General features: G+C 47.6%; 1 protein-coding gene across 1 annotated transcript; it reads left to right on the forward strand.

The window, feature by feature from the left end:
* Window positions 1-221: 221 nt before the first annotated feature.
* On the forward strand, window positions 222-1,511 carry LOC138267055 (actin-like protein 9). The gene has a single exon (XM_069215903.1). The coding sequence runs from the start codon at window positions 222-224 to the stop codon at window positions 1,509-1,511; it is 1,290 nt and encodes a 429-aa protein (XP_069072004.1).
* Window positions 1,512-9,922: the final 8,411 nt, after the last annotated feature.

Here is a 9,922-nt window from a genome sequence, read left to right on the forward strand (position 1 = left end):
TGAAACGATCATACAATAGCCCATTTTCATTATGACCTTCCTGCTTGGTAGGACATCATCACAATAGACCCCAGCTGAACATTCCCAGCTCTGATGTCACTGCTGCCTTTATGACAGCACTAACCTGAGGCAGCTCATGCTCCTGGTGGCACCACTGCCCCATCTTCTTTGTCAACAGCAGACATCTTGTTTTTACTTCCAGCCTTGTCATTAGAAGAAAGATGTCTTCTCCAAGTCCAGTGCCACCATCTTCTCCTGACAATATGCAACCATGTAGTGCTGAGAAAAAGACCTTAATGGTGAAACCACCCTTGACAGAGAGCAGAGTACTAAGACCGAAAGACAGCAATCCTGCTGACAGCCCTTCAAAACATAGCCCTGAGCTCTATCTGCCAGTGAAGAAGGCAGAAGCCATTGTGATTGACACAGGAAGTGAAAGCAGCAAAGCTGGCTTTGCCGGACAGGCCACGCCATTGTCGATTGTGAAGACCGTCGTTGGCTATCCCCTGGAGAAGTCCCTGGATTCTGGCGACATCCGGGATACCCACTTTGTTGGACAACTTGCCTTGGATGAACCACACCTAAGAATTATCGAACCAATAAAGCAGGGCATGATCACTGACTGGGATGCCGCGGAAACCTTGTGGCGGCACATCTTGGACCACGAACTCAAGGCCTCTCCGGAGGAGCATGCTATCCTACTCACCGACCCACCCCTGAATCCTCCCACCAACAGGGAGAAGATGTCAGAAGTCTTATTTGAATCCATGAACTGCCCATGCTTGTGTGTGGCCTATCAGTCGGTCCTGTCGGCTTACTCTTACGGGAAGATCAGTGGCATGGTGGTGGAGTGTGGGCATGGAATGACATACACTGCCCCCGTGTTCCAGGGTCACAATGTTCTGAACGCAACAGAGAGGATGGGTGCCAGTGGAGCAGAACTGACTGAGTCCCTGATGAAGATGCTTTTTAGGTTTCAACATGTGTTTGCTGAGAACATAAAGGACATCATGGAGAACATCAAGAGGGAATGCTGCTACGTGGCCCTTGACTATGAAAAAGAAATGAATCGACCAGAAGACGACTATCTGCATGACTTCCAGCTCCCTGATGGGAAAATCATCACCATCGGGAAGGAGAGATTTCAGTGCCCCGAAGCCCTCTTTAGCCCTGCTGAAGAGGATGGTGACAGTCACGTAGGCATTCACAAGATGGCTCAAAATAGTCTGAATAGAGTCCCGGAAGAAAGCAAGAAGGCGATTTCCAGCAACATTCTCCTTTGCGGAGGATCCACTCTCTTCGAAGGATTTTACGAACGGCTCAGTCAAGAGTTCCAACAATGGCAGCCACACCAATTTGAGACAAACGTCATATCCGTCCCAGAAAGGAAGTACTCCGCCTGGATTGGAGGCTCCATTCTAGCTTCACTAAAAGCCTTCCAGTCTTGTTGGGTCCATCAGCAACAGTACAAAGAATATGGGCCTTCCATTATACACCGTAAGTGCTACTGAGGAAAATGGAAAGTCTGAACTCCATGTCAGGAACAAGAATAAAAGACTGTTTATCCAAAATTGTATCCCAGTATTTTGTAATGCTGCATTCCAAAGTGTGCAGAGTTGGTAACCAATTTCTCCACAAACATTATTATTTTTTTCTAAAACTTCACATGCTTTTCAGATTTTTTCAAACCTTCTTAAGTTTAAAATGGAATAAATTCAAAGAGTTGCTTGCAGGATTCTATGGTGTGCACCCTGAGTATTGAAACCAGAATATCAATGGCAGAGAATATCAAGGAGAAAATATAAAATATTAACTGGTAAGTATAGATACCTACCTCCACATACATGTTCCTACGCAATATATATATATATATATCTTCAAGGTGCATAGATATAGTGGTAGGAATAGTAAATCTACACTTCCCTATATGCACTTTTCAATATTTTGTCCCTCGATATTCTTGTACCACGACATGCCGGAGGTCGATATTTAATAGTACAACTGCATTCTAGTGCTGAAAGGATGTTCTGCAGATCTTAATGCTAGAGATTCATTTTGCTCCACTGTGCACCTGTGTGTAAAATCGTAATTTTATCTGCCAGATTTACAACTCAGCTTCTGTGCAGACTAATCAATCAATCAATCAATCATGATTTGGACAGCTGGCTACTTCACCCTTGAGGGTCTCGAGGCGCTGAGGGGTTGTGCTATGGGATCACGCTGTCACTGTTGGTTGAACATCCATGTCCTGAGGTCCCTCCAGGACTGTTGGGGCGATGTTGATGCTCTGAGTTGCAGGGGCACGGTGTTCTAGGTCTTAGCCACTGGGTGGGAGAAGGAGCGGCCTCTGCTGTTAGCCCAACGGATGCTCTGGGTAGCTGTCGGGGAGAAAGACCTGGAATGGAGTTCTCTGGTCGGTTGGTGGAAAGTCACTCTGTTTTTGAGGTAATTCAGCATGCCCTGCCCACCAGGGCCGGCTTTACGGTGGTGTGACTGGTGCGGTCGCACTAGGTGCTGGCCTGGCAGGAGGGCCCTGACCTCGGGGATGTGGAGGCTGTTTACAATTTAAAATCACCTGCTGCAGAGTTCCTTGTGCATCCAGCCTGCTGCAGAGTTCCTTGTGCATCCAGCTTTCAGGCAGCAATAAAAATGATATGATTAATGTTTCTGCTAGAGCGAGAGATGGAATTTTGACTAGTAGCAGTTTTGACTCGTCATGAAGTAGCACAGAAGGTTAATATGCCTGCTGCAAAGAACAAATCTGTAATAATGGGGATTGCTGAGTTGATTAGTTAATCCAGCCTTTAACAGTGCTTTAAAGCAAATGAACTGTATGGCTAAGGAGAGATGCATGGCACCTTTGGTGGGTGGTAGTCAGCCAATCCGAGGAGGAGGTCGTGGGGGGAGAGGTGGCTAAAAATATTTGCGCATTCGGCGACACAGCACTAAAGTCGGCCCTGCCACCCACCCTACAAGCACACACACAAAGCCACACAGCCACTGACTGCACGGATTGCCGCAGCTGAGCGCCTGCCAGCGATAACAAGCATCCCTGAGGCAAGCTACCCTCTTATAGAGAGAACCTCCTGTCCGCACCGTCCATCAAACAGAGCTCGCAGGGGGCGCCATGTCAGGTGTGAATAGACCACCCAGTCTTCGCCTACGCATTTGTGTGTCTGTAATTCCGCATTTAGGGAAAACTAGGAATGCAAGAAAGCAACTTAAAAACAGACACTGGCAAAGCCAATGTATTTGACGATTGCAAGCTTCACTCACACTGACACACAACGCTGTGCAAATTGTGGCCTATCACCCCAGTGTGGGAATAAACATTGTTACACGGGCGTCTGCATTTATTCGCACATGGCTACCATGAGCCCTTTGCCACTGGTAACATATGATGGAGATTTCCTCTTTGGATAGGAGACCAGATTACTCTGATTACTTCGCACTTCAGACGTTACCACCTCATACTAAACGAGGGCGGCTCTGTTTCTTTGCCTTTTCCGACAAATTTCAAGAATGCAGCCGCAGCAGGTACATTGAGGTTGGTCAGGAATGTCCTTGAATGGTCTATCACAACCATATTGTTTATTTTTGCTTTGAGTTGACTGTAGAATGGTTGCTTACGCTCCTTGTCCAAGGACTGCAAATGTGAACTACATCAACAAGTAGGTTGTGTTGGTGTTTTTTACCCGTTTCCGTTGTCACGCTGCATTGGGCACGAATGGCCGGTAGATGGCGCCAGACTCACGTTACAAATACTCGGCAGAGTTTAAGGTCAGCCTGAACTGCCTGTCGCCCACTTTTGTACAAATTGTGCTTATGCCAGTGCAAAATATTCAAGAATAACCCGTTTGTTATCTCAGACAATACCCTTTGTTATATTTACACTGAGAAGAAAATATCTTCTTGCAAAAAGCAGAAATGAGATGATTCTGTGCTATTTGTGTTAGAAGTCCTCTGGAAGGCAGCTTCGGCGTTGACTGCCAGGTAGGCCAGAGAATACTGATGGTGAATTCCCTCAGCCGACCCCAGTCAGTCCATGGGTGCTGGAAGCACACACTTCCACAGAGGACCCTACAGGTCACCCCAGTGGGGTATATAAAAGAATGTGCCCGCCTCCCGCAGCTCCATGCAGGCCCAGGGGATAGAGAGGCCACTGGAGGTGAAACTTTTACCCAGGCTGAATTGGCCTGTGTTAACATGAGAAAACAGTGAAAAAATACTACCACAGAATGTGGCGCGTTAGGCCGCATAATTTACTTTTTCCTGTCATATTAGTGAACCCTGCAAAGTAAGACAACGGTGACGGATATCCTCTCCGCCAAAATATAAATCCCTTAGTATATAATGAGATTTATATTTCGGAGGATGGGATATCAGTCACCGCTGGAAAAGAGTAACCCTTCGCCAAACTCTAAATCAGGCCATAAGAGATTAAAGTTTGGCGGACGGATCTCGTGTTCTCCATATTGTAGAGCCTATGGATATAATAAGTGCGTTAAATGGAAATGTCGAAGTGCAAGTACTCACTCTTTGGAGTACCTGTTTGCTTTTGAGAAGTGCAGGTACTCTCTCATTAAATATATTGCAGCAGTACTGAGAAGTGCAGGTACTCCACCATTAAATATATCGCAGCAGCGCAGAGAAGTGCTGTTACTCTCTCATTAAATGTATCGCAGCAGTGCTGAGAAGTGCAGGTACTCCCCCATTAAATGTATCGCAGCAGTGCTGAGAAGTGCAGGTACTCTCCCATTAAATGTATTGCAGCTGCGCTGAGAAGTGCAGGTACTCCCCCATTAAATGTATCGCAGCAGTGCGGAGAAGTGCAGGTACTCTCCCATTAAATGTATTGTAGCAGCGCTGAGAAGTGCAGGTACTACCCCATTAAATGTATCGAAGTGCAGGTACTCCCCCATTAAATGTATTGCAGCAGTGCAGAGAAGTGCATGTACTCTCCCATTAAATGTATTGCAGCAGCGCTGAGAAGTGCAGGTACTACCCCATTAAATGTATCGAAGTGCAGGTACTCCCCCATTAAATGTATCGCAGCAGTGCAGAGAAGTGCATGTACTCTCCCATTAAATGTATCGCAGCAGCGCGGAGAAGTGCAGGTACTCCCCCATTAAATGTATTGCAGCAGCGCTGAGAAGTGCAGGTACTCCCCCATTAAATGTATCGTAGCAGTGCGGAGAAGTGCTGCTACTCTCCCATTAAATGTATCGCAGCAGCGCGGAGAAGTGCAGGTACTCCCCATTAAATGTATCGCAGCAGTGCAGAGAAGTGCTGCTACTCTCCCATTAAATGTATTGCAGCAGCGCAGAGAAGTGCAGGTACTCCCCCATTAAATGTATTGCAGCAGCGCTGAGAAGTGCAGGTACTCCCCCATTAAATGTATCACAGCAGTGCGGAGAAGTGCTGCTACTCTCCCATTAAATGTATCGCAGCAGCGCAGAGAAGTGCAGGTACTCTCCTATTAAATGTATTGCAGCAGCGCTGAGAAGTGCAGGTACTCTCCCATTAAATATATTGCAGCAGTGCTGAGAAGTACAGGTACTCTCCCATTAAATGTATTGCAGCAGCACGGAGAAGTGCAGGTACTCCCCCATTAAATGTATTGCAGCAGCGTGGAGAAGTGCAGGCACTCTCTCATTAAATGTATTGCAGCAGTGCTGAGAAGAGCCGGTACTCTCCCATTAAATGTATTGCAGCAGCGCGGAGAAGTGCTGGTACTCTCCCATTAAATGTATTGCAGCAGTGCTGAGAAGTGCAGGTACTCTCCCACTAAATGTATTGCAGCAGTGCTGAGATGTGCAGGTACTCTCCTATTAAATGTATTGCAGCAGTACTGAGAAGTGCAGGTGCTCTCCCATTAAATGTATTGCAGCAGTGCTGAGAAGTGCAGGTACTCTCCCATTAAATGTATTGCAGCAGTGCTGAGAAGTGCAGGTACTCTCTCATTAAATGTATTGCAGCAGTGCTGAGAAGAGCCGGTACTCTCCCATTAAATGTATTGCAGCAGTGCTGAGAAGTGCTGGTACTCTCCCATTAAATGTATTGCAGCAGTGCTGAGAAGTGCAGGTACTCTCCCATTAAATGTATTGCAGCAGTGCTGAGAGGTGCAGGTACTCTCCCTTCCAGATTGAAGAAGTGTAGTACTCAGTACCGGACAGCACCTGCCATATAAACACTGGATCTAATGCACTTGTAGTACGGTGGACGGGGTTTGTGGCAGAGGAACCTGTCCGCCAGACTCTAAATCAGGCTGTAAGATCCTGCAAGAAACGCTCTGAGGATGTTCACAGCCAGGACTCCTGATCGGAAGTGTGAGGAGAGGCCTGCCATTGGTGGAGACAACCTCCCCAGAAGCAGAAGAACCACGCCCTCGCGCGTTACTGATGTTCGGGAACGTGGCCCGTCGCCTGCTGTTTACCACTGGACCGAGTTACGATAAATTGGTGCTTGGCGAGGACGACGAAATAGGCGAGATACGATCTCTTTATTATAACCGCTTTTAATGGATTTTATGATTCGTTTGTTTCCTGTATTTTTTATGATGATTTATATAGCTTTTTATGGTTCTGTCAATGAAAATAAATGAATATGAGAGAGTGTATAAATACTCCTCCCTAAGTATTCTGCTGACCCCGGCATCCCCAATGTAATCACACTTGATAATGGCTGCAGAAGATCCTGCAACAACTGCAGTGGCGGCCGGCAGCTTTAGGAGGGAGGGGGCAGGCGGGACGCGCACACACACACTCATTCATTCATTCTTTCACACACAGACACGCACGCACGCACATCCATCAACAACACTCATACCATTCAAACATGCATGCACGCACCAAACATTCATTTTAAAACATCACAAACACTCATTCTTTCACACACGCTCAGCCATTAACACTCATACCATTCAAACATGCACGCACGCACCAAACATTCATTTTAAAAGATCACACACACACATTCTTTCACACACACACGCACGCACATCCATTAACAACACTCATAACACTCAAACATGCATGCGCGCGCCAAACATTCAATTTAAAACATCACAAACACACACACACACTTACCTTCAGCCTCCAGGTTCCAGGAGAGTTGGGACTGCTGCCTTCCCTCACTGGCTGACCCTAGGTCAGCCAATGAGGGAAGGCAGCAGTCCCAGCCTCGTCACAGAGTGGGATGGAGTCAGTGAGACTGCTGACCCCACCCCACTCTGTGACGAAGTGTCACTGATTGACACTCGCCCTGGGCGCTTCAGGGCTTAAACCTGAAGCGCCCAGGGCGAGTGTGAATGGGTGACACTTTCCTCGTCACCCAGGGGAGGGCCTCGAGGCACCTTTGCTGAGCCGAGGAGGTCACGCCCATAGGAGCTGTGACCTCCACAGCCCAGCAAAGTTTAGGTCAGGCAGCCAGGAGTCTGCGCAAATCGCACGTCTGCTCCTTGCTGCTGAGCTGAAAATGGGGAGTGTCTGTCAGGCTGACCTTTGTTCAGCCTGACAGACACTCTTCATGAGGGGCAAAAGGTGGGGGGTCGCCCCTCCCCCCTAAAGGACTGGCCGCCACTGAACAACTGACCTGAGCTCGTTTGGAGTAGGAGTTATCTCCGTTCCTCCAATAATTTACCAAATCTAACCTGTCAATAGAATAAACATCACACCCACAGGCGCCACCCATCACAAAATACTGCATTCTCAATCATAACCTTTCTAAAGTGATAAAGAGTCCCCCGAGACTGTGGAAGCACCAGTCTCGGTCACCTCACGAGGTACCCTGCCCTCCACCAGGCGTCTCTGGCCCAGGCAGGGTTCTCACACCCCAGCAGACTCACTTTCACCCTGTCCAAGTGGGCGCTTTTATAAAGAGGGCTCCGTAGTGAGTTGCAAAGGAGACGTCTTTGTTGCAATAAGAGATGGTGATATAACATGGTGATAACAGGCCTTTATAACAATATTTCACTCCATCTAACAGTTCACTGCTCATTCCCTCTCCTTATACTCCTCAGATAAGTGTAAGGCATGTTTCTATCATTCACCCCCCCCACTCCCCCACCCCACTTGCTTCCTGCCAAGATCCCCCAGCAAGTCAGCTGCCCTCAAACGACCTTTCTGCATCCATTGGGCCTGTGACAACCTTAATTTGACCACCGTTTGATTTTTTTAGAAATAAATGGTGGCTACACATAGTTTTATATTAAGTAGACTCAGTACAATTATGTTATTTCTTGTGTTCAAATTATTTCCAAAGTTTAAAAACTTCATGGTGCTGTCATAAGCACACAAAAACAGCGCAGACAAGGCCTTAGAGGAAAGACCCCCAGAACCAAGAAAACACCCGTCACAGGACAGAGGACAGAGATTATTGCTGAAGCGACCGAGTTTTGATTAGTCCTTGAATCTAAGCAGACATGATTCTGTGGACAGAAACACTGAGAAGAATTCCAACACCCAGCAGCTGGAATAGAAAAGGCCCTATCACCATTGTTCTGGATCAGGACTTGGAGTCAGAGAGGGGTTTAATGTACAGACCATGCACACTATTCTGCTGTGTCCCACTTCAATTTAATCACCGGGAATTTAGAGGAAATCTGGTAGATGGCTTTATGTACAATATTTATGACCTTGAAAGAGATCTGTTTGCAAAGCGGCAGCAGATGTAGGCTCTGTAGGATGGGGTGCTGTGCTCACTTCCAGGAAATCCTTGACCAAGTGAGCTGTGAGAGTGCAGCAGCTTAGAACCTTCAGGGGCTCTTGTGTATTTTTTGATCTCTGTAGTATCATGGTATCAAAAAGTGTTTAATACTCTGGGCCGCATTATGACCCTGGCGGACGGCGATGATATGGTGGAAAGTACTGCCAATAGGCTGGCAGTACTTTCCACCATATTATGACATCCACCACGCGGTAACAGTCGCCGGGCTGGAGATATCAATTTCCAGCCCGGCAGCCGTCACTCTACCACCTGAAGGATAATGACCCCACCTACCGCCATGGTTTCTGTGGCTTCCTTACTGCCACAAAAACCATGGCGGTAGGCACTACCAGTGACAGGGAATCCCTTCCCTGTCACTGATAGAGGTCTCCCCCAGCCCACCCCCCTCTCCAGATACTCCCCAACCCCCATCCTCTCCAAACCCCCCCTACATTCATGCCCCCTACACACACACATACGCATTCACACACCCATTTCCACATGCATCCACAAATGCGTACATCATTCACACACATATCCGCACACATTTTCATACATACACACAGACACGCACTCTCACGTCCATACATGCACACACATTAAACACGCAACACACACCTGCATACACGGACGCACACATACACACACCCACCCCCACACACACACACACAAAACACCCCCCACCCCCTTCCCCTGTCGGAGAACCCACTTACCTGTGTTTAGGCAGGAGACGGGACGGGCGCTTGTGCCACCAGCAGCATCCGTCAGCAGAACACCAACAGGCCGTTTTATGTGTCATAATACGTCCGGCTGTGGTCTACTGGTGTGGTGTTGCTGGTGGCAGCAGCACCACCTTACCGCCATCCTTCGGGTGGAAATCCGGCTGTGGTCATAATACGGCGGACGGCTGGTAGCTGCGGCGACGTTTTTTTGGCGGCCATCGCCACGGCGGTCTGCGGTTTTTACCGCCAGTATCATAATGAGGGCCTCTGTGTTTTTATATTTACACATATTTCAAAAACAAACGTTTAAAATGTGCGTAAAGTATGTTCGCCCAGACTCCGCGATTATATCAATTCATTTTACTTCTCAACCAGTCTTTTCTCAGTTTAAATGTTATTAAAAATAACACAAACTTATCTTCAAAGGTCCTCTTGCCTAGATCAACTCCCCCATCTTCAGTGATCATTTCCCATGGGACCGAGTATGGAAACTC

This window comes from Pleurodeles waltl, chromosome 12 (genome assembly GCF_031143425.1).
Source record: "Pleurodeles waltl isolate 20211129_DDA chromosome 12, aPleWal1.hap1.20221129, whole genome shotgun sequence".
Taxonomy (NCBI): domain Eukaryota; kingdom Metazoa; phylum Chordata; class Amphibia; order Caudata; family Salamandridae; genus Pleurodeles; species Pleurodeles waltl.

Coding starts and splice junctions, on each gene's coding strand:
- LOC138267055 (XM_069215903.1), top strand. CDS start 222: ATGTCTTCTCCAAGTCCAGTGCCACCATCTTCTCCTGACAATATGCAA.